This window comes from Lissotriton vulgaris, chromosome 6 (genome assembly GCF_964263255.1).
Source record: "Lissotriton vulgaris chromosome 6, aLisVul1.2, whole genome shotgun sequence".
Taxonomy (NCBI): Eukaryota; Metazoa; Chordata; class Amphibia; order Caudata; family Salamandridae; genus Lissotriton; species Lissotriton vulgaris.
The window spans coordinates 998,373,872-998,400,110 of NC_141694.1; the positions used below are offsets into that span (position 1 = coordinate 998,373,872).

General features: G+C 42.4%; 1 protein-coding gene across 1 annotated transcript in view; it reads left to right on the forward strand.

Moving 5' to 3' along the window:
- Positions 1 to 26,239, forward strand: part of ARG1 (arginase 1) — a 305,104-nt gene that overhangs the window by 182,279 nt on the left and 96,586 nt on the right. The window contains exon 6 of the mRNA XM_086927039.1: positions 12,657 to 12,761. Within this exon, the coding sequence (XP_086783165.1) occupies positions 12,657 to 12,761 (105 nt within the window). The remainder of the gene's footprint in view (positions 1 to 12,656; positions 12,762 to 26,239) is intronic.

Below are 26,239 nucleotides of genomic sequence, written 5' to 3' on the forward strand. Positions count from 1 at the left end.
GAGAGTGAGCGGGGGTGACCAGTGCGTGGGGGAGATGCTTGCGAGGGTGGGGAGCCATGCTGAGGATCGGCGGCGTGCAGAGAGTGGGTCTGGTCAAGGCATCTAAAATGGCTGCCGCACACGACAAAAGTGTGGCATTGGAAAAAAGGCAAGATGGCGCAGACAATGTTTATCAATACGGATTAATTTATAACAATTATTTTTAGCAATATATTTACTCGCAGTGAAAAAATGGCGGTCAACACTTCCTGATTTCCTTCGAATCGAACGTTAACAGACGTCACGCAGCAAAAAAAAAGAAAATCCGCTCACGCGCAGCCGCTGGAAGACATGTATCAACATATATGAGCATCCTCAGCCACCCTCAGAAAACATAGGGGGTCAGGATACGTCTCCCGTACCCCCTTATACCCATTTCCCACATTGTTTTTCCTCCATCTTGTAATTTAATTAAAATAAAACACAAAATGGCGAATTCCCGTTTCGCTACCGGTTCGCGAACCGGGAAGCGCTTCTACCGCGAAAAATCAAATTTTTTTTATTCGCCCCACAGGACCCTTTAATAACCCCAACATCATTCCTAGGGGGTCAAGAGGGGTCTACCTTGCCCCCTTTCATTAAATTCCCCCTTCGTTTTTCTCCTCCTCTTGTCTCTCGATCATACCGAGAGACAAGATGGCGGCCGTTCCGGACTGTTTAGAATGTTGACAGACACCGGAGAGCCAATCAGCTTCGCTTCGCAAAGTTCCGTTACGCGAAAAGTAGGCGAACCGGAGCGCTACCCGGGACGCTGTCACAGATATATCTGTTTTTTAAAACGTTAATTTCTCAAAATCCACTGGAGCACATATATTGAGACCTAGCAAAGGCACACCGGGCTAACAGTCCCTACAATTTTGCCAAGTTTTGTGCAAATCCATTCAGCCGTTCGAGCTAAAAGTGAGGCCAACCGCCCTATGGAAAAATGAATGGGAAAAACGCGTTTTGGGACCCCCCTTTTTTCTCAACCCCCCCTTGACGAAACCCCCCCAAATTTTCAGGGGCTGCTCAGAAACAAAATGTGCCATTTTCCTGAAAATTTCAGCCGATTCCGTCCACAAACGCCAAAGTTATTAGACATAGAATTTTCAAAAGTCCCATAGAGAAAAAATCCTAACTATATATACCTACAGTAGGTATATATATATATATATATATATATATATATATATATATATATATATATATATATATATATATATATATATATAGACAACATTATATACTTATTTAAATAATAAACGACTAAATAATATACAGAAAAATAGATACTTTTAATCTTTAATATCAAATAAATATATATGTTTATGTTTATACTTTAAAAATATTTAAACAATTAAAAAACTGTCATTCCAAATATTAACAATAATTTAGAAATTAAAAACATATATACCAAACATATTCTCAAACTTAACCTAATAATGTAATTAGTACTCAACCAACAAAAATACAATAAAAACAAAAAATATTTTCTTATAAATAATTTAAACATAATGAAAATAGAATAACATAAAAGAATCCTAAATAAAAAAAACTAAAGAAATTGCTGGACTTTGAGGATGTCAGATTTACTATTCTAATATCAACATAAGCAAAAGCAGGGCATTTGTTGGACTTTGGAGTGGCTTAATTTCCAACTCACACTTCAACGTATGCAAAAGCAGGGAAAATGTTGCATTGAAAGGGTTACATTTACCATTCACACTCCTATCATATCAACAGTATGGAAAGTGTTGGACATTGATGAGGTTAGTTTTACTACTTGTTGGAAGGCCCTTTCTGCAGGGTCACCCCCAAATATGTTTACTTCACTCCTCAATTATTGCTGGACCTAATATAGTCGACCTTATGACTCTGTGCACTTTACCACTGCTAACCAGTGCTAAAGTGCTTGTGCTCTCTGCTCAAACATGGTAACACTGGGGTAGTAAGTAAACACCTATGAGGGGCTGTACAATCTGATCGCCAGAAAGCACAGGTTCAGTCACTGTTTTCCAGAGCTAACACCTGGAAGGCTGCAAGCTCACTCCCCTCAGGGAGCTTGCCAAGGAGGCAGACCTCAGGCTGAGTACCAGAGTGTCTGGGAAGGAATTGTGATTGTAAAGTGACCCTCTGGAGGTTGGCTCAATTTTCCCCCAGCAAAGTGAGGGGGAGGTAAACAGTGACCCAGCCAGGCCCTGGTATAGTTTGGGGGCACAGGTTCCTATGTCCCTTCTAAACGTAGGAGGGGAGGGCTTCATGAGCGGAGAGCCAGGGCACCCTCTTTTCAACCAGGTGCTTGGATTGCTCCCAGTTGGGACACAAGCTAAATGACCTGGTTTGTACCAAGAGACCATCTACTGACCATCTACTGATGGTAGCTTCACAGTGTCAGGGAAGCTGGGTGTGGCAGCCATCCATGGCACCCAATCAGTTCCATTTTCTGGGGGTACCACTCCACAACGGGAAGGTACAGATACCTAAATGGAGGTGCAGGAGGTGGAAACAGTCCACAATGGGAGAACCGGTGGATCAGAGGTTGCCAGCTCTGAGAACAGAGTACCCAAACACTAGCCCTGGTAAGGTCCGTTATGTTTCTGGGGGGACCTCTGAAATGTCACAGATACAGAGGGCTGGAGACCTGCGCCCAGCAGACCCCGGCATGACACAGACAGAGTGTGTTACCATTGAGGGGGGTGGTGGTTCCCTCCTGGAAGCCCTGGTTGTCCAAGCACATGTTCAGGCTTATGGCATGGACCCTGACGTGAGTAACCAGTCACAGGCTATGACCCCTGAACTGGTGGGGGTAGAGTGGAAGTAGGGTGACCCCACTCTGAGAAACCTCAGTGATCAAGGAGCCCTGGATGGCTTATGGCCTGACTATTGACACTGACAGTTGTCAGTGGCCATTTGTTGTTTACTTCGCTAATAGGCAGAGTTTCCTTGGATTGGGGATAGAACTCTGATACAAGGGGTACAGTGGGCCACACCAAGTTTTGGCCATGATGGAACTATCTGCCTACTGGAATGCATCTGTAAGCAAGTTATGTTTAGTTACTGCACAGATAGAGGCTACAGGTGAGGAGAATGGTTTCCCATCAAGGTATTGATTAGTCTACCCTGGCTTTTGGCTGAAGGGGGTTGTGTCAGACCGGTCCCTTTCTCCAGGGCCGACTGTGTTGAACATTGATGAGGTTAGTTTTACAACTTGTTGGAATGACCTTTCTGCAGGGTCACCCCCAAACATTTTGCCTTCATGCCTTCATTTTCGCTGGACCTATATTTGCTGGCCATAGCACTCGGGTCACTTTACCACTGCTAACCAGTTCTAAAGTGCGTGTGCTCTCTGCTCAAAACAGGGTAACATTGGTTTATACTCAATTAGCATATAAAACAGGGTAACATTGGCATATATCCAATTGGCATATTCAATGTAATTGTAAGTTCCTAGTAAAGTTCACTAGATGTGCCCAGGACCAGTAAATTAAATGCTACTAGTAGGCCTACAACACTGATTGTGTTACCCACATAAATACCATTCAAATGTGTCTCAGGCCTACCACTGCAGCCTGTTTGTGGAAAGTGTTAAAATACCATTTTAAACTGGCAAAGTAAACTTTTTTTCCAGGCTCAAATCTTTTTCAATAAATATAAGTCACCCCAAATGTAGGCCCTGGTCAGCCACAAGGGCAGGGTGCAGTGTATTAAAAAAGTTGGACTTATACGTTTAAGTTTACATGTCCTGGTAGTAAAAAACTCTTAAATACGTTTTTCACTACTGCAAGGCCTATCCTTCCCATGGAATAGCATTAGAGTTGCCTTATTACGTTTTCTAAGTGTCATTTCCAAATGGAAAGAGCTAGCCAGTTCATTTTTGGAGGTTTTGGAATCCTAATTTAAAATCCTAACTTATGGTGAAGTCGCATTTTAAATTACAATTCTGAAAATTGCAATTTTTGAAAGTTGCAATTTTATTGCCTTAGTTATTTGGTGCCTACAGCCTGTCTCTGGGTCATATGACTGGGTATGGGTGACAGTTGAGATTTATGTATTCTTCCTAGACAGCCACACAAAATGTAAGCGTAGGTGTCACTGGATGGGCCAACACTTGCAGGATACGAGGGAGTAGCTGGACTCAGCCCCACTCACAATACAATAGGGTGGGACCTGCCTCAACACAAAGGGCTGCATACCCAGTGTAGTTAGTCTGGAGCCAGAACCTGCAAGGCAGGGCCTCTGTGCACTTCAAAGGAATGCCTCTAGAAGCTACTCCACACTTCAAAGGCACAACTGTGTATAAAAGAAGGACCTCAGACACCAACTCTTCCTTACACTTCTGGACCTGTGGATACTCTGCCAGGAAGAAAGTCTGCTGAGCTGCTATAAGGACCACCACTATGCTAGACTGCTGCTCTAAAGGAACTTTTGCTCTGCTGCCCTCTTGCCTGGGGAAGAAGAACTAGATGTGCAACTTCATCTTGAACCCAGGACGCAATAGTGACTCCAAGGGTCTAGTCTGCTGGCTTCCTGATCTGAGCCTCAGGGAGATAAAGGGCTCCCAACCAACTCCTCGATCTAGTGCAGTAAGTTCCTAACCTTCAAGTGGTGCCCCTAAGGTCCTGGACTCTTGGTGTAGCTCAGTGGTCTTAAAATCAAGCTTTTGGGCTCCTTGTGACTGCCAACAGGCTTGTTCACATGAGATTGTCCAGCACCAAAATCCAGCAGAAGCCCATGTCAGCTCGTCGCTTTGTACAGCAAAAATTGTTCACCCACAATAGACCATCAATGCAAAGCACCAGCCACTCTGTCCATTATGCCCGGCATATTCCTTGTTCCACGCTGACCACCACCTGTCACACTCTCCTTGCTCCCCTTGTGAATGAGACTCTTGGATCAAAACTTGAGAAGATGAAACTTGGGACTGTTTCCAACTCGCGCTCCATCACGGTCAGCCTGAAATTTTGGCTTTGACCAGGTCCAGCGTGACTAGAAAGCCTCAGTCTGCGCTTTATGTTTTTAGGTGCTATTTTACAGTTTATTCTTTAAAAATTCATAACTCAAGTTCTACTGATTAGATTTTTGTCATGTTGGTCTTGTTATATTTATTCAATTAGGCTTTATTGTTCTAAACTAGTATGGGATTTTTTGAGTGGTGTTCTCACTATGTTATGTTTGAACTGTTGCACAAATACTTTACACTTTGCCTCTAAATTAAGCCTGAATGTTCTGCACCAATATACCTGGGGGTTGAGCACAGGTTAATTTGGAGTTTGCTTGTGCCTTGCCCTGACAAGGATTGTGGTTGCTGCTTGACCAGGGCTCATATCTCAGCCATAGAGTAACCCAATTTCTAACACTGCTCTCACTCCAACAGAAGCAAATGCAGGGAAAGTGTTGATCTTTGGAGGGATTCGGTTTATTATTCCCTCTCCAATGTAAACAATAATAAGGAAAGTGTTGGACATTTGAAGGGGTTATATATATTATACCCACTCCAATCCAAGCAGCAGTAAGGAAAATGTCAGACTTTTGAGAGGACAGACTTACTAATCACACTCCAACTTATGCAATGGCAGGGAAAGTTTGGACTTTGGAGGGATTAGATATACTCCAATCCAAGCAACAGTAGAGAAAGTGTTGGACTTTGAAAAGGCTAGGTTGACTAATCCCACTCCAACTTAAGCAAAGGCAAAAAGTGGAGGACTTTGGAGGGGTTGTATTTAGTATTCCTACTACAGTCTAAGCAACTGTAGGGAATGTGTTGTTCCTTTAAGGAGTTAGATTTACTACTAATACTCCAACAAAAGCACAAGCAGGGAAAGTAGTAGATTTTAAGGTTGGAGTTACTATTTACACTTGATTTAAGCAAAAGTATGGAAAGTGATGGACTTTGGAGTGGTGAGATTAACTATTCCCACTCCAAAATAAACAAACAACCGCTTAGCAACAGTTGGAAAAAAATTGAAATTTAGAGGAGTTAAAAATACCCTAACAATTCTTAAATTGATTTTTTTTCATTTAACAAAATAAACATATTTAAATATATTTCAAATAAAAATTCTACTGAAAAAGATTTTCTTAAAAAAATGTAAAAATATAAAACAAAGATATTTGAAATAAACAAACACCCCACTCTAATACCCACAAAAAAAGAAACACATAAAAAAGAAATAAGAAAAGTTATAAACAAAACAGTACAAATATTAGGACATACAATTAAAACAAAAAATAAATATGAAACTCTTTTACATTCATATTAAATACAACAATTAACAATTGATTAAAAAGGTAACACAACAATTATTCAATAAAATAATGTGCACAGTTATGTATCAATGGACATTTGAATCAACATAAACATTCAATAAAAATTAAAATATTTTGAGTACCTTCCTACCCTGTTCCCTTATAAACCTAACAACCCTCTACTAAATTAAACATTTCTAAATAATTACAAAATATGATTAAAGAATTACAAATTATATTCAAATAATTAAAATAACAATTAATGATTTTAATAATTGATATATTTAATTGCTAATTCATTACTGACATTTTGAAAAAAATGAATTTAAAAATAAAAAACCATAATATATATATTTTTTAAACTTCCCACCCTAATCCTCTACAAACCAAACAAATGCTACTAAATTAAAAAAATAGTAATTATATTTTTAAATGTAAAATTACAAATCAAAAATAACAAACTAAGCAAAAATATAATTTATCATATGGTTTTACATAATTACCAATCAAAAATGCAATTAACATAAAAAGTCAAATAAAATAAAACTATATATAATACAACTATATTAAAGTACACAATATTATATATGATATTTAAAAAACGAAACTACATACCTAAAAAAACAATAGTCTTACCCTCTGTATATCCACAATACTTTTTAGTTAAATATATATTTGACATGGTATTCTTGTATCACAATATTTGTTTTTCAATAGTCTGGTAATTTACCTTCTAATTTAAGCATGGATCTCAGATGCCCTATGATAAATTACATCCTCTGGGCCTTGAAGAATCTTCGCCCTGCACCAAATCGAAATAAGTGCCCTACGTCACAAAGGGAGCAAACCACAGACTGGCCAAGAATATGTTGGAAAGATTTATGCAATTTTAGAGAAAATCCTAGTACATGTCCTTCTTGTCTAAAAGAAATTCCTAGCAATCTGTTTTTTCCAGACAATATAAAAGAAAACAAATTAGAAATGTTTTAACTGATTGTACAATTATTTCAAAATATTGAAAAACAAAATAAAGATTCATAAATACATAAAATGTCTCTTAAAACACAAGTTTATTATGAGGCAAACTAAACAGGTTCATTTGTCTAATGTGTAACTTCAACATACTTTTTACAATCTGTGTCATGGTATACATTATGTAGCAGAAACCCCACAGGGCGCAAGAGCCAACACTGATAGAGTTATCTATCAACACATAAGTAGTTCTTTCTTATGATCTTTGAGGGACCAGTCCCATTACATTGCAGCCTCTACAGTAAAGGGTATAAATATAGAAATATTAAAACTTCCATATTTGAGGATCTAACATGATGCTGAAAAGGGGGGATGCTTCAAGAGCTGGGCAGTGCTGAGATTGCTAGACGGGGAGGCTCAACAGGCTTCCTATTCATTCTAGTGCATCATTAATAACATTTTCAATCCTTTTTAAATGTTTCCTAAAAGCACAGTCTAAAAGGATGGCCAGGCAGCTATTAACCCATCAAAAGACCTAAAAACAAGGCTACTTTAAAGGGAATGAAGTGCAATCGGGTTCTGAACAGTGCAAAAGTGGCTACCTGTCGCAACTCAACGGAATTCTAATCTATATTCATGAGGGATTCACAACATTAGCAGCCCCGCCCTAATACAATCTAAATGACCTTATCTACAACTTGTACACTAGGACTGGTATCCTTTCTGCTGCCCTAAACTCTAAGGAAAGCTGATTTAAAGGAATAAAGTATATCAAGTGCTGATCTAATCAGAATGGAATAGCTTCTTTAGGGGGATCAAGGTAGATTAGGGAATTAAAGAGCTTCAAGGGCTGGGGTGAGTGATAGGTGCAGCTTGGTGGAGCTTCAAACAGGTTTAATTCGATTCTATTACATCAATGCACGACCATGACCTGTGCAAACCTTTTTGAGAGCATATCTAAGGGCTTGACTGAAGCATGAAAACTCAAAAGCTGTTGCTCCTTCAGATAGCCTCAGAACTGAAGTAAGCCTCACTGAAGAGGTGCAAATCAGTTTAAATGCTGGGCTATTCACAACAATGCTTTTTGAGGGGACTCCTGGGAGATCTAATTCCAGCTGATACCTTATTCAGTTCCTTTGCAGCTGCCTTTAAGAACTTCAGGAACCGTAACAGCGGGGTTGATTCTTTCTTTAGGCAACAGAGAATCACCTCAATATATGTACATTTCTTCTAGATTCTGAAGATTGGTTGCAACCAGAATTTCCTGATGGGTAGCAGCTTCTCACAAGTTCATATCACATGGCTGAGTGATTCTTCCACCAGACCACATTATCTACATGTGTCAGCCTCCCATACCAGTAGACTTTCAGGAGATTTAGCCCTAATCTTAACCGGATCAGTTGCAGCTTCCTGCACCTTAGGGTTGAGTTAAATAGGTTGGCAAAGATGCAGAATCATATAATTTATCTGCCCAGCTATCATGGTAACTTGTGTTCAAATCCTTAATGTCAAGGTCTACTGAGATAATTTTTGCTTGCTTCAACAGTATTCCTGATGTCTGTTTCTGCGAAAGGCTGGTCCTCCATATTTCTTGGGCCTCCAGATTGATCAAGGAAGTGTTGAAGTGGCGGCTTTAAGTGTATATCTCCTGCATTATCGCCTGCCAATGATGGTGTTTCACAGAACCTGTGGGCACATTCTTTAGTTTAGCACAATATGAAAAAATCAGGCTTTGAGTTGCAAATGTTGCCTTGAGAGTTTAAATTCGAAATAGATTTGTGAGGGTCTGGTACAATCTGGAACAGAAAAAGTTGGCAGAAACATTTGCATTGGGTTTGTCCAGCCAGGTATCAAGCTTTCATTTGAAGGTGATGGCTCCATAAACCAAGGTGGGCATTATTTTACAATTAACAATCTTCAATAATGCTGTAGTATTCAAGGAGGTCAGGTTGTTGAGAAGCCCAAGTCAGACACTGGGCAGACCTCTTTAAGGCCTTTACAAGGGGAACAATGTGTCCTCTCTCATCCCACCATACCCTAGATTTGTATAGGCCAACACCCTCTCTACCTCTGCTTCACTCACAAGCAATCACTATTAATTAGTTTCTGACCAGAAATTATAACTTGGTCCTAGCTAGGTTAAAATGTTATTATTCTCGCATTAGTAGGCTAGTGCCTCAAGTGATGTCTGCATACCAATAGGCTTCTGATAGTTAAGCACAGGGTTGACTGCATATAGTAGAATTTAAATGTTCTGTCCAGCTAATCGTGGTGGGAAACCTTGTGCTCTATCCAGATAAGGTTTTAGATTCACTTGATATAGATGAGATAGCAGGGGGCAAGGATACACCCTTCCTTTAATCCTTAATTGGTGAGTATGAGGAGATCATGACAGTTAACAGAGCAATTTTGGCCACAGATTACCTCAACTAACATTGTGAAAGGCGGTGATGAAATGGATAATTGTGTCATACAATATTTTTCTTTTTTCCTCCTCTCATGTCTATTCCTATTTTCTACTTTCCCCTTGTGTGCGCTGTTTTACACTGTCCTGCAGTCTTATCAATACCTTTGTACCTCTAGCTATGTCCTTACATTGCTAGTCCCTACTATTTCCTTAGTTTCTTTATCACTGGCTACACACTTGTACCAGTACACCTACCTTCCCACCTACTTATACCATAACAATTCTACTCATACCTATGTCCATGCAACTATAAAATTGATTCTGCCCCTACCAATACCCTTGTACTTATATCTCAATACCTCTTACCTTATGAATGCTCACATTTACCCCAGCCTATATTCATGTACATCTGTCCGACCTTACTAACCCTACTAACGTCTTCACCCGAGCACCTATCCTAATATTCATAGTTAGTACCTCTACCTTTACCGTAGTACCTTAGGACTAGTCTATATTTTGTTACCTTTATCATGGCGAATACTCTTTACCACTACCCTTTTCTATACCCTATCACGTCTACCACTGCCTAAACTCTAGTACTTCTACCCCCATTATTCTCTGGTACAGCTACTCCTATCTATACCGTAGTACTTCAACACTCACTAAATTCTAATATCCATACTTCATTCTCTGCTCATACCCTAATACTATGACTCCTATCTACAGCCTTCTATGCTACCCCAACCAATGCTCTAGCATCTCTAGCTCTACTTCTACCACATGCCTCTTTCTCTTATGTTAAATTCATTAATCCTCTTATAGCCTATTACCTTTACAAAAACCCAACCCTGTTGGCTCTCCCCCTCCCTATGCTGTAGTATTTTGGCACCTACCTAAACTCAATGTCCCTTCACGCTTCCATATTTCATTAGTTTCTCCCCAATTCTCCTTGCTTGTTTACTGGTACTATTTATTACCCTTATTGTATCGAAGAAAATATTTTCTTTATTTTGTAAATTTGTAAAAAAAGATTCACTAGTCTTAGTTAGTCATGCTTCCTTTTATATTCTCTCCCGAATGAGATATAACCATGAGTGACAGATCAAGTAGATGTAGGTCTCTCCCTTATTGAAGAGCAGTCCCTTGTGCAAACAATGTAACAGGCAAACATAGGAAGCCACAAAGCCACAAAGATTATAAAGTTCCTGCTGGGGAATCAATATTCTGCATTCACCAATAAAGAATTGTTTTAGCACAAGAAACCTGCAAGACTGAAACTCAGAGAAACTGAAGCTGGAGCTACACCAATGAAGGCAGCACTCTAGTTATGTACCATCACAATTAATCAATAGTAGCATTTAGTGAGGTTGCCTTATTTGTAAAAGTCACAACCGAAGTAAGGCTGTCTGGATCAGATTGTTGCATCAGGTTAGCATGGTCCAGAGTGGAACTAGGGCAGTGTACTATATTAGCATTAAACAATGTATGGCTGACAATCAAAGTAACTTTTGAGGAAGATAAAGAGAGTGCATATTTGCAACACCTCTGGAAGCTGCACCCTAAGCACATTCCCTCCATCTCAATTTACATACTTAGCATCGACTTCCCTCCGGCCTCCAACTCAAGATTCAGGGCCTGATTATGAACTTGGCAATGTGGGAGTAGGCTGCCACACCACCTCGCTACTCCCACTCAGCCAAAATTGACTGCCGACTGCCCGTCACATTAGATGTTTTCTCTTGGTCTGGTGGGAGGTTCTTTAGCTGACCCACAGCGGTCCCTTGAAAAAGCTCATATGTGAGCCAAAGCCCGTTCCTGCACAGCATGGATGGTGAAGTCCATGCTTCTGCAGTAACAAGGGGGGGACATGCACATAGGTGGGGCATCGCCATGAAAACTGTGGTGGTGAGGAACCTTGTTATATGCTTAGTGCTGCTGCAGGGGCACTGCCAGCATATTGCAAGTGGCTGACTGACGTGCCACTACAGAGGGATCATGAACCCCCGGCGGTTGTGATGGTCCAATGGCAGTCCAATATTCAAACTCCTAATAGGGCTGTCGGACCGCCGGTGCAGCGGTTGTCACACCTTCGTCGTGGGTTTGGCTGTCCATCGGCCGTCAAACTCATAATCAGGCCCTTAGACTATTGCGTGTGATAAGTGCTCTTTGCAGCCCTGTTGTTGCACCCAAGCAAACTCTCAATCCACCCTTGCACTCAACAACAGGCAGGTTCTGCAAATCTTTACTTGCATATGAGTGTAACTTTTGTATGTAATGGTATAATCCAAGTGACCAAATATCAAATAAAAAACTGTTGCAGAGATGTAGCTATTCAGTCAAGCTGCATGATTTTCACCATGAAGCTGAAAATGGACTGGTCAGACAAGTCATTGGAACCTAACAAATTACAAAACTTCACTTCTGAAATGACTGTCCCTATCACAAGAGAAAATGTTTATCTTTGTATGTGCGAGCATGAGTCACCTATTTGCCCATCCCTTCCATTCACCATAATGTCACTTTATTCAAAGACATTGTATATAGAATGCTGTCCCAGTTCCCATTATAATTGTGCAGGAAGTTTTATATTCTTGTGGCAGTGTCATTAGAACCACCCATCCCAGATTCATCAGCTGCGGTCTGTGTGGATAACAGCATGGGGCAAGGTGGGGGGGGGAGATTTCCAGGGACGATGCACAGGGAAAATTAAATAAATTATTCTTTTCCCCTCTGCATCGTCCCTCGAAATCCCCCCCCCCCCCACCCCCCCACGGCCCCACCGATGTTACCTGCATGGACCACAGCTTAGAGTCAGTTATTTTTGGCGGAAAGTATGTGAAAGCATCCATATGGCTAAGAGGTCTTCAAGACACTTCCAAGTGTCAAAAGTATGTTCTTTAAAAATAAAGTTTCAGAATACTCTTAGTGTTTTCAAATATATATTTGAATCTGTTTCTTTTAACTTAAATGCCACACTGCAAATAGGTAATGTGCCAATTTTTGCTCTTTTCAGTTGTATTTTGAAGACACTTGGCATAAAATACTATTCCATGACTGAAGTGGATGAGCTCAAAATTGGCAAAGTTATGGAGGAGACACTTGAGTACCTGTTGGGCAAGTAAGTACAGCACACATAAATTACAGAAGAAAGAAGAGCTACATTTGTTTATATGCCTCACTAAATGTGATGATCACAAGTGAACCAGTACAATTTTACAAATATTATTAGAAAGTAGAACTCAGTACAGTCACTAAGAAGAAAGTAGGGATTCAGCCCAAATTAGATTGCAACCATAGATATTTGAAAAATCTGAATCTGCAGAATGGAGATTATGTCACTAATGCATATTCGAAGCAAAGAAGATAGGTGAAATATTGCAACATATGGCTATGGTAAGAGTAAAGTGGCGAACAGCAATCAGGTCTATTAATATTCAGATGGGAAACGGCCCTCAGAGGAAGAACCACTTAATCTTCTGTAAAGATAATCACATATTGTGGACCCATATGCCAACACTGAGAATCAATCTAAATGAATTAATTAGTCCCCAGGTTGCACAGCAGTCATCCTCCATCATTTTTAGACCTGTAACAGGCACTATAAAGTAGACCCAATCCTTGATGGTTAAGACACATAATTTTATAAGACATAGTTTTAACCAGCCTGATAGACCTTAGTGATGGTTCAATACAGGTAAAAGAAGAACTATTCAGATTATCTGTTATCTCAATAAAGTCAAAAAGAGAAATTAGTTTGTGAACCCATCCTCCACAAATCTGTATTGCTCTTGATTGTAACGTCTATTGAAACATTCAAGTCAAACATTGAATTGTCTAAATTTTACTGGTGACCCTTCTGGAGGTCATTCCCACATATTTGATTTAAAATGTCTTGACCATTGTGGCGTCTGAGCACTCATTTACCAGACACTTCCTCCAGTGATGGCACACACTTGGTACAAACATCGGAGGGACACTTTCCTTCAAATTGGTGCCTTGTGCCCATCTCCATGCCCAAAGTCAATGTTAATTGAGCCAAACATAATTTAAATCCCTTCCTAATGTTTCAGCAGATCCCTGTTTTGTCACGGTCATCATATGTGTGTTTGTGTGTGAGGGAGGGTGGGAGAAAGAACTCAAAAGTCTCTTGTAATACTGTAGCACAACTGCAAAGGGTTATCCCAACACACATTTCACATTGGAAAGAATTTGTATGAAAAGCCTAAACAAATGTTTTGCAATCTCTTTTGCACAACTATCCAACAGTGCAATTGTCCGGTAGTTACACTGATCAAATGTTGAACCCCTTTTATGAATTACCACTCCCCGCACACAAACACACAAGATTGGTACTTTCAAAGTTTTACATATAGGTGTTAAAGATTAGTTTTAAAAACACTGTCCATTCATAAAGGGAAAAGAAGTACCATTTGGCCCTGCAACTCGGAGCTCTTACATCACCTTTCTACTTTCAGAAATCTTACAAACCGAAGCCAAATACACAGGTTCTTTTAAAGCATTAAACATTACATCCAGTATAATTACTCATGATAGTTAAAATGTCATCTTTTGGTGTCTAAGTTGTAATACTAATATCAAAGGAATATAGCAAGTCCAAAAAGTGCTAAACTTACTAAAATTGTAATTTTAAGTTCAGTCTTCCTCCTTTTACTTGTTCAATTTGAATACATAATCTTTTTAGCAATAGTTTTATCTATATTACCAGCTATAGGTCGGGATGGTAAGGTCCTCCGGGAAACATAAGAAAAAGTGACAAGGCTTACTCAATGAAGTAAAGGGATGTGTTCTTAAGATACAGAGTAGATGTAAGATCAATACATTTTAAAATTGACTAATTACAGAAATGGATCATTAGTAGACCATCAATTCACCAAACGAATCTATGTTCCAGCATTTTGCAAGGTATTATTGAAATAATAACAAATAGACAAAAAACATAATTACTCTTATTTTAATTACTTGGACTAGAAAAGCTTCATAATATATGTAATTTAACAAAATAGATCCTTCTATAAACACTTACCACAGATAAATATGTATGCTTGAGGCAGTGGCTCAGTAATACATCTGATCTCCCCCCAAAAATATTCCAATCATCAATTTAATTAGTTTCAAAAACATAAGGAAAACAGTATTATAACACAAACCAAATGACTGAAATAAACTAAATATTTATAGTACTACATTCACTGCAACAAATAGCAAAATTAATAATATTGAGAGCTTGAATCTCACCACAACTTTAATCATATACATACTTTAACTATCTCACTGGCAAAGTCTGTAAAGCCCGTGATAAGAGCTAGCAATACAGAATAAACACGCATAGATTGGTACAGTGACTATTCAATGCAGGAATTACACTGTTCAGATATAAACACTAAAAGGTTGCACAATTCTGCCAACACTTTCTGATAATTAGAGCTATGTATAGCGCTGTTTTTCTCCCCTATTTAAGTTAAATTTAATGGTACAGTATTAGGACTTCTAGTGTGTGCTTACACCTGAAGGCCTCTTGGCGCTGACCCTCGAACACTAAAATGAATGGAAAAACTCACGCACTACCATCAGATGGAAAAAGTACTGTTGTTATCCATTTTCTAAACACTGAGAGTGAATGAATTAAGAGAACATTTTGCTGATTCCATTCTTTAACAGCAAGCACAGAAATGGAGTCTCCACCTAAATTTATTTTTAAATAAAGAATGTGTAAGGAAATGAGTTACAAGGGAGTAGTTGCAATGGAATGCGCTTTTTCAAAAAGGCAGGGGATGATCTATGTTTACATTTATGAATGACACTCAGAACATTGAAGTTAATCCTTTTGCTAACTGGAAGCCGAAACATCCTGGCAAGCAGTAGCGAATCATTAGAAAATGTTGCAGACTGCTATATATTTTGTGATGCTTAATTTTAAACTTTTTGTAGTCTTTGTATTTGATGTTTGGATGTACTTAAATATAAAATATTACAATATTCTAATCACAAACCAATAGCGTCTGCAATCACTGTCCTTCTGGCATCTGCTGACACCAATGGAAAAATAGGTTTCGGAGTTCAAAGGAGGTAAAAGCAAGAGGAACACACTGGGGAAACTTGAGTATCCAATTTGAAAGATTAGTCAATTTTGAACCATAGTCTCTTAACTTCAGAGTGACCTTTTTAATGTAACCTACGTTTGAAGCCAGTAGGACCTTTGACAAGATCAATAGATCTCTGCCCCCTCCCAAGAGAACCTCTGCTTTTTCCCTGTTTTCATAAACACACCCATTTCCATTATTCTCAAATATAAACTGGGCATCATCTGAGTCGAAATAAAAGTTTTAAAGATAGAATAAAAGAAGGCTATTTGTAAGTATTAAGAAGAAAAGGTGACAGTGCTGAATCTTGGGGGAACTCTTGTAGCTAAATCAGAAGGGGCAGCAACACATTGTTGCAGCATAACTCCTTGAGTACAATTTGTCAGAAATGATTTAAGCTAGTTCAGAGCAGTATGCCAAATGTCTTATTTAGTCACTCTATCTAACAGGATTGTATGATGACATTATCAGGGGCTGCCAACAAGTCCATTAATATCAGGACACAGGTAGAGTGGCTCTCGGAAACCTTTTGATCACCTTTTATGTCTAATAGTGCAGCTTCTTTGATTCTTTTGGGATGAAAACCTATTTTGAAGTCCTTAAAGATTGCTGAGGATTTAGAAAACTGCATATTTGAGAAGCAACTATGCTTTAAATAATTTGTGCTGCTGCCAGCAGAAGAGTGTAAGGATCATAATTTTAAGTGTCCAAACTGCTATCAAAAAAATAATAATAATGGTCTAACAATGCCTTGTTTATGAGAACTAAGGACTACTCCACTTTTAATGACAACAGGGTTCTTTTTAAAAAAATATATATTTATTACAGAGCAGAAATAAATAGATATATTATGATTTCAAAAACTAGAGAGCAGGGATCGATATAATAAAACATTATACTGTTTTGTGCAAAAAACTCTAACATATCAAAGTGCAACATTTCCTATCCCACCTAACCAGACCAGGGCAACCCATTCTCATTTTCCAACAATTAAAGTGGATTCTGTGCAAATTGTATTTTGCGTATGTGATGTGCAATAAGCAAAAGTGCAATCTTATTCGAGATACATTTAATTTAACTTTGCTCCAGCTCCTATGCAACCCCGTCTGTACTTCAAATCTTTCAAAAAAGGTAAACCAGCTTTCAGTGACTAAATTGGGTGGCTCTCTGCAATGTGCTCTCAATAATACCATATGGCATTAAACCTCTTCACACCCCCACCCTCTTTCCTTATGCTTCTTCAAATTTCATAGTCTGTGTCATCTTTACCTTCCAGCCCTGAACTGATGGAATACGACTGGTTCTCTTGTTCTGCAGAATAAAGGATTGTGCAATCATCAATGCAATAGAGTGAAAAAACTGTCCTCTCTTATTAAGTCACTGGCTCTCCTTTTTGACCCTGAATAATACTAAAGGCCTGATTACGATGTCGGTCAAAAAGGCTCCAAATGGCATTCGAATTTTCCTAAACCATGTCACAACTTATGTTTCTGACCGAGTCGGAAACATTTCCGACCGACCGATTATCATGGAAAGGTAACCATTCGGTCATTCCAAATCGGTTCTGACAGGCATTCGGAACTCGAAGCCGAATTGTACAGCTCTACGGACCGCGTTTCTGACCGAAGTATTAAGATGTCAGATTCGGATAGCCTTTCTTACTTGGACCCTCCAACACTAAAAGGCTGTCGGAAACATACTTTGGGGGTCCCCTAGCAGGCCCCCCTTCATCCTGAGGCCTCCGGTTGTGGGCCATGGGGGTACCCTAGGGACTCCCCTGTGGAACCATGTACAGTGTGACAGGCCCCATTGGGTGCCCTCCGCAGAGTGCAAGGTTTTCCAAAACCACCCCTTGCGGGCCCCCTGGGTGAATGGGGGGTGGGGGGTGCAAATGGGGGGTACCTATGGTACCCCCCTGCATTTGTATGCAGAAATCGGCAGGTACCGCGCGGTGCCTGCCGCTTTCTGCATACAAATGCATTGCATGCATTTTTAACATTGCGGAGGGTGCATTTTGAAGCCGCACCCGCCGCAATGTTAACAATGGAGGATGTGACCGCCAGGGTGGCGGTCACATCCCAATTGCACAGGAGGGAACGCCGCAGCCCATGCGGACGTTGCCTCCTCACGGTGATCGGGGACGGACTCAAGTCCGTCCGCGATCATAATGGGCCCATTAGTCTTTTAACTCGAGCCCATGAACTTGAACTCCGTCGACTAACTTCATCGACTCAGACTAGAATTTCCATTAAGATGTTTCTTTACATAACTTCGGCAGTAAGTCTTCTTAAATCTTCAGGTCGCTTTATTTTGATACCCTGAAAAGAGAATACAAGCCGTAATACACCATTCTTAGCGTAAATTTCCAATAATATAACAAGGGCAGGCAAACCATGTATTCCATCCAAAGAACAAACATATTAATCACAGACAGTAACATATGTTGACATATCACTCTAGGGGTGGATAATCCTCGCCTCCGTGTCCTTAATAGAATTGAAAATTCTTGACGTATAAACTAGAATTATTTTTATTCGATATCAGTCCATGGAGGCTTCATATTATGCTAGTTTAAAGTTGATCCACCACCGTACTTGCCACATCAACAATTGGTTTATGATAAAAACGTTTTGAAAGTGGAGTAAGACGACCAATCTGCCGCAGTCATAATGTCCTCTAAATGAGAACCAGAAGAAAAAGCTTAAGAAGCCATAGCTCCCCCTACAGAATGGGCGCCAAAGACCCCAGTATCAATACCTGCTTGATTCAACAACCAAGTAACCCATCTGGCCAAAGTAGCTGATGGGACTGGGCGGAAAGTCCTCTGTAATGAAATCAACAATTGACCCGCTACATCAGCAGTCCTAAATTCCCCGGTACAATCCTCTTAACATTTCAAACACCGCACTACACATAACTTGCTATGGTCAGAAAGGCAGGATAAGAAATACACTTAGAGTTTGTCTTAGTTCTTTTTAAAATTGTAAAGGAAACTCCTGAAGGATTACATACTCTACCTGCAAGGTCCAATGCTCTCACATTCGACACCCGTCTACGGGATATTAAACAGAAAAGTAATGTAAGTTTTGCAGATAATTGTTTGCGAGATAATCCGTTGTTTGCTAACCAATTTCTCAAAAATCTCAAAACCACATCCACGTCCCACAGAGTGGAATATCTGGGCTTTGGAGGATTCACCAATCTAATGCCACTTACAACCTTACAGCCCAATGGATGTTCTCCCACAGGTTTACCATCCACATGCGGAGATTGCAGAACAAAAATTGTTCACCGTTCGAAAAGTCAAACCTGAGCTTGCCAATTCTGATAGAAAATTCACAATCATATGAATTCCAGATCCTACGGGATCCCCTTGCCATTCACAACACCAACTAACCCATCTTCGCCAAGCTGACTCATATTGTTTATGCTTAGTGGGTGCCCAAGACTGTGACAAGAAAAACAGAGCTACCTGCGAAACTCCTGCCATTTGCCAGCGTCTCCTGAAAGTCTCCATGCCTTGAGTGACAACTGCTCCTGTACCACTAGTGGATGGGGGAGACCCAGGGGGTACACCAGTATCTCTGGAAAGGACATTAGACATACTGGTGGAGCACAAGACAAGGCTAGAGTCACTGGAAACCAAGCTTGTGCTCTCCAGCATGGCAAGATTAATATCACCTCAGCTGAGTGTCTGCGAATCTGCGCTAATACTCTGAGTATCATGGTGAATGGGGGAAAGGCATATAGCATACCCGGCGTACTCGCCAGAGGATCTGGTATCCAACTTTAGAATTGAGAAAGTTGAGAGTTTAGTCTGGACGCAAACAGATCTATTGAAAAAGGACCCCATTTGTTGTTCAGGACTCTGAATATTCTGGGATGTGACCTCCAATCGCTGGAGTCCCGCAAAAACCAGGAGATACAGTCTGCCACCACATTGGATTCACCCGGAAAGTATTCCCGCATCACCGATATGTGGTGAATAATGCCAAAAATCCTTGGCTATCTCCACCAATAGTCGAGACCTCATGCCTCCCAGGCGATTGATGTATCTCACTGCCGACACATTGTCCATCCTCAGGAGAATACAGCAACTTGCCTTCCATAGGGAAAGAGTTCGAATTGCAAATGAACCTGCGAGTAACTCCAGACAATTGATATGGAATTTCAGTTCCTCCAAGGACCATTTGCCCCCAGCGACTGGCATCCGATTACATTACTACCTCTGGTGTTGATGCGAAAACGGCCTTGCCATTCCACACGTCCATATGTTCCAACCACCAGTTGATCTCTGTCCTGGCCTCCGAGCATAGCAGGATCTGTTTCGCATAACTCAGACCCTTGCCCAAATGCAAGATTTTCAGTCTCTGAAGGGCCCGATAATGCAGGGGTCCCGGAAATAATGCCTGAATCGAGGAAGCTAAAAGACCCACCAACCGGGCTAAAGTACTCAAGGATATAGTTGGAGAGGCAAGCGCTCTGCTCAACTCTTTCTTGATCGCTATCTGCTTTTTTAGTGGAAGAAGTAACTGTGCTACAATAGAGTTCACCTGAAAACCCAGAAATTCCATTGATTGTGCCGGTACTAAGATAGATTTGTCTGCATTGATGACAAATCCCAACTCCTGTAGGAGCCGAATCGTCCAAGCTAGATGAAGACAAACTCTATCCACACACTGTGCCATGATAAGGATATTGTTTAGGTAGATAATGAGTCTGACTCCTCTCTCTCTCAAATATTGAACCACCGGTTTGAGCAACTTGGTGAAGCACCAAGGGGAGGACGAGAGTCCGAATGGCATGGCCGAAAATTTGAACCATTGGTTTCTCCACTGAAATTGTTGGAACCTCCGATGTGGAGGGAAAATGGGCACTGCCAGATAAGTGTCTTTTAAATCTAAGCGCACCATCCAGTCTTTCTCTAAGAGAAGGTCTCTTAATAAGTGTATGGCCTCTTGAAGTGGCGATACACTACCCAAGAGTTGAATTCTCTGAGTTTTAACACCTGTTGGAAACCTTCATCCTTCTTTGGTACTAGAAAAATTGTGCTGACAAATCCGTGAGGATGTTGGACAGTTTCCACTATTGCTCCCTGTGTAAGTAATGCTTACATCTCTTCGTCTAGGAAAGACATTTCTACATGGAAAAAATGGATAAGAGCCGGGATTGTGCTTGTTGCGAGGAGGCGTAAAACTCTATCCGAAAGCCCTGTGCCATCTGTAGTACCCAGGGATCTTGCGTTAGAGTCTCCCACTTGTGTAGAAATAAAGCAATCCGACCTCCCACCATAACATCCCCTGAGTACACCAGATTTACCTGAATAGGAGTTATCTCCTGTGTTGTTCTGTCCCTTGTATCCTCCTCTGTTCTGCCTTCCTCTGCCACCTCGCTGGCGGTTGGGGTAGAAGTTGGAGCTCTGAGCTCCACCTCGGCCACGTTGTTCAAATCCTCTAGAACAGTGGTTCCAAATCTGTGCACCGCGGCTCCTTGGTGCGCCCTCCAAACTAGCCAGGGGCGCCGCGCTCCAACGGTTTCATAATTACGATTTCAAGCTATAAATTGCCGGTAACATCACAGAAATGTGAGTTATTTGGTAAAGGCACGAAACTTCTTTATCCACCAGATGGCAGCAGAGCACTCTTTATTAAGAGCGCATAACTGAATACTTTGACATTCTCAAAAGCTACATTGTGTTCCTTCACCCAAACGAAAGACACACCTTTCCAAAGAAGTTTCCTCAAAGGCACTACAACAATATTATAGGTAAGCATATTATTTAATAGCTTCCTTTAGATTAGTTTGGCACAGATTGCAACACCTCTCATTAGTGGGACCTACAGGAATTAACACACTGGAAATTGACTAGCTGCTGCCTTGAGGTAGAAAATTATCACAGTGTATTTGTTTCTGCCAAATTTATTTTACATTGCATGGCTTCTTGATTAGTATTAATCTTCGTTTGGAAATAAAATATTCCACGTAATGTGTCAGGTCTCTAGTCTCCGGGTTCCCTGTTAGTTGCAAAATACTAATATTCCTGAGCGAGGTGGCTTTTACTACTGGATTCTAGGAGCAAAGTGCCCATACCAAGTTGCACAAAAATGCAACGGTACACAGTGTATATAGGCGCCCCTTAATTAGAGGGATGGGAGTGATAGGAGGAGTGCTGGGAGGCAGGCTGCTCAAAGTGACATTACACTTAAGACCGTAAAGTCTGACAGGTCTGTGGAAAGGTATTGCATGTAGTGGCAAGCAGGCAGCGTTATAGGCAAATAGTCAAGTCCAAGGGCAGCATAGGGAGAATTAGACAAATGTTTCAAGGGTGTGTGATAAACAATGCTTAGGGTACATGCGCTATTCCTTTTAATATTTCTTTTGCTGGATTATCTATCAGTTGTTGGGTGTTAATTCGAATAAATATATTATTCACTTTAGCACCATAATGCTTGAGTATTTTATAACGCAAAGGTGCGTGCTGTTTCGGGAGGAGGGAATGGATTGTGGTTCCTCTTATGTACCATGCAAAAGCTTCTCTGGTTGGTCAGTTTTTTGGAATTTCTCCATCTTCAATTTCCTTTCATTTTTACACAAAGGAGGAGGTGGGAATTACTGCCTTCTCATACAGTTGGTGGAGCTGGTTGTTTTAGAAGGCATATTCAGTTTGGCGTTCCTACCTCTTTAAATGCTTGATTTCAATGATACCTCATTTGTGTGGCTTCATTTCTTCCAACACCCACACAATGTTTGTGGTGACCTGTGGCGCATTTTTGGCTTCCTGAGGTTATAAATGACATCTTCCTAAAGTAAATTAAGTAATTTTTCTTCTTATAAAAGAATTGACATTTATTGTGTGTGATAAATGTCCCAACTGAATTGGGTGTTCCATCCCATTGTGCACTACAGGAGTACCCCAAGACTGTTAGGCATGTCATGGGGTACATGACCCATCTTTATCCCAATTATGTTCATGGAGAAAAGTGTAAGTACTCCCGAGGCCATCCACCCACAAAAAAGATTAGCATAATAGGGAGCCACGGCCAACGGCCAATAAGCCAAGGGAGCTGTGGGTTGAAAAAGTTTGGGAACCACTGCTCTAGAGGTCTGGTTAAAACCGGGGCCAATCGCTCGACCCCTGTAGCGTTTGGCCCTGTTAAAAAGACCAGTATGAAATACTTTTTTAAATGTTGGCCTGAGCTTTGTCTAAGGCCGAGAAGGTTGCTACGTATTGTCCCAATTCCTTCACAAATTTGTCCCCAAAGAAAAGGCCATTTGCTAGAGTTCCGGCCTCAGTTGTGGCCATGTACGCCAATTGTGGATCAATATGCATCAAAAAGGATCTCCTCCTTTCTGTGGAAAGGGTGCAGTTTGCATTGCCGAGGAAAGATAAAGCCCTCTGTGCCTATTCTAGATTTCCGTGGGGTCAAGCGGTGTATTTGAAACTTTAGCTGTCACTGCTGTGTTGAGGATCTTGGTGAGTGGTCCGGAAATGTCAAGAAGTTTATCCTGACATCCCTTCCACGCTCTGTCCAGGCCCTTCTTGGAGTCCCTTGCAAACCTCTTCATGAAAGTGGCCCGTTAGGGTCCAACTCCATGGTATCTGCTACCTTTCCTAGGAGTGAATGGTCGGGGCATTAGGATCTCAAAATAGAACGAACCTCACTTTTGAAACCTTGCCCAAGGTTTTCCTGCACATAGTGATTCACCCCCACACACAGAACCCATTCTGTTGATCTTGGGTGTACTATATTCTTAGGGTCGACTAATAATTCTTATTAGGCTGTTTGTCCTCTACATTATGGGACTTGCGTTTCCGCTTTGCCGCTCTTTGCGGAACTTCCGACTCTTGATCGAACTCCGTAGCGTCCGGTGCAGCCGTAGAAGAGTCTTCCGTCTCCCCAGGAGTTATGAGTGAGGAATTGCCAGTAGGGAGGGAGCCACCATAAACATGATCTTTTATGACTGATGATGCCATGCGAGATAGTATCTCAGCCGGGGCATGACACAATGGTTCGCCCAATGAAGTGCTAAATCTTCTCTTCCCATAGTTTTAGTAAAAGGCTGCAAAGCCTTTATTAATGCCTTGTTCACCGAACCCTGTACATACTGCTCCTCCATCTGGTTCTTGTAAGGCACCTCTTCATGCTCTGCATACTCATCAAATTCAGCCCAATGGTCAACCTCCCTGGTGTAGTACGCCATCCTGCTAATGGAGGTGAAGAGGATGAGGTTCGGGGGGAGCAACCCAGGGGTGATAGTCTTTAATTGTAGAAAAATAGGGCACTCTAACTAACCTGACCCTACACTGTAAGACAGACACTAGTCCTACCACTTACTCAACCAGTTTGCAGACTGTTCAGATTTCTCTGTAGAGGGAGCCACTCCTCAAACCCCTCAGGCAATGCCTTATTCCGTTTATTTGCCCCATCGGGCGTTCAAGGGACCCAGGATAGAGCAGAGGAACTCATGTATGCAGAGCAAAGCCGATCGGTAATGAAACTCCGATCCGGCTGTTCGTGCATGCGCAAGAACAATGGCAATAAAAACAAGCATTTACAATGCAATGGTTTTGCCTTTGTTAAAGTTAGAGCTATTGGCATTGCTCTTGACATTATTTTTATTTATGTTTTTTTAACATAAATAAATGGCATTGTCATTTACAATGCCACTAGCTTTATCTCTCGCAAATGACACACACACAGAGCCCCCCCACACACACCCCCACACAGAGCCCCCCACACACAGCCACACAGAGTCCCCACACACAGCCACACACAGCCCCCCACACACACAGCCACACAGAGCCCCCCCGTCACACAGCCACACAAAGCTTCCTACACACACAGCCACACAGAGCCCTCCACACACACCCACACAGCACAAGCAGGCAACAGCGGCACACGGAGGCACAAGCAGGCAACAGGGGCACACAGAGGCACAAGCAGGCAACAGGGGCACACAGAGGCACAAGCAGGCAACAGGGGCACACAGAGGCACAAGCAGACAACAGGGGCACACAGAGGCACAAGCAGGCAACAGGGGCACACAGAGGCACAAGCAGGCAACAGGGGCACACGCAACAGGGGCACGAAAACGGAGGCACAAGCAGGCAACAGGGGCACACAGAGGCACAAGCAGGCAACAGCGGCACACAGAGGCACAAGCAGGCAACAGGGGCACACGCAACAGGGGCACGAAAACGGAGGCACAAGCAGGCAACAGGGGCACACGGAGGCAACAGGGGCACACGGAGGCACAAGCAGGCAACAGGGGCACACAGAGGCACAAGCAGGCAACAGGGGCACACGGAGGCACAAGCAGGCAACAGGGGCACACGGAGGCACAAGCAGGCAACAGGGGCACGAAAACAGGCACAAGCAGGCAACAGGGGCACGAAAACTGAGGCACAAGCAGGCGACAGGGGCACAAGGAGGCACCAGCAGGCAACAGGGGCACACGGAGGCACAAGCAGGCAACAGGGGCACACGGAGGCACAAGCAGGCAACAGGGGCATACGGAGGCACAAACAGGCAACAGGGGCACACAGAGGCACAAGCAGGCAACAGGGGCACACAGAGGCACAAGCAGGCAACATGGGCACACGGAGGCACAAGCAGGCAACAGGGTCATGAAAACAAGCACAAGCAGGCAAAAGGGTCACAAGCATGAATTGTAATTTAGACGGGGCTGAAGTGGAGAACGGTCAGTAGGGAAGTAGTGCGGCTGGTGCAGTGGTACCAGGCCGAAAGGTGAGAGGGGCTGTCTGCACCCCAGTTTGGACAGTTTCCACTACCTAACAGGGATTGGTGGGAGGGGGGGCGTACTTCTTGCTTGCTTTAGGGCTGTTACTTCGGAGACGCAGTGCACGCTCCTGCCTGCTGACGCCGGGACACGACAACAGGCAGGGAGAGGACAGGCTGGGAGAGGGCAGGGAGGAGACAGGCTGGGAGAGGGCAGGCTGGGAGAGGGAGGGGACAAGCTGGGAGAGGGCAGGCTGGGAGAGGGCAGGGAGGGGACAGGCTGGGAGAGGGCAGGTTGGGAGAGGGCAGGTTGGGAGAGGGCAGGCTGGAAGTGGACAGGCTGGAAGTGGACAGGCTGGGAAAGGGCAGGGAGGGGACAGGCTGGGAGTGGGCAGGCCGGGAGAGGACAGGCTGCGAGAAGACAGGCTGCAAGAGGACAGGCTGCAAGAGGAAAGGCTGCGAGAGGACAGGCTGCGAGAGGACAGGCTGCGAGAGGACAGGCTGCGAGAGGGCAGGCTGCGAGAGGGCAGGCTGGGAAAGGGCAGGCTGGGAGAGGGCAGGCTGGGAGAGAGCAGGCTGGGAGAGGGCAGGCTGGGAGAGGGCAGGCTGGGAGAGGGCAGGCTGGGAGAGGGCAGGCTGGGAGAGGGCAGGCTGGGAAAGGGCAGGCTGGGAAAGGGCAGGCTGGGAAAGGCTGCGAGAGGACAGGCTGCGAGAGGACAGGCTGCGAGAGGACAGGCTGCGAGAGGACAGGCTGG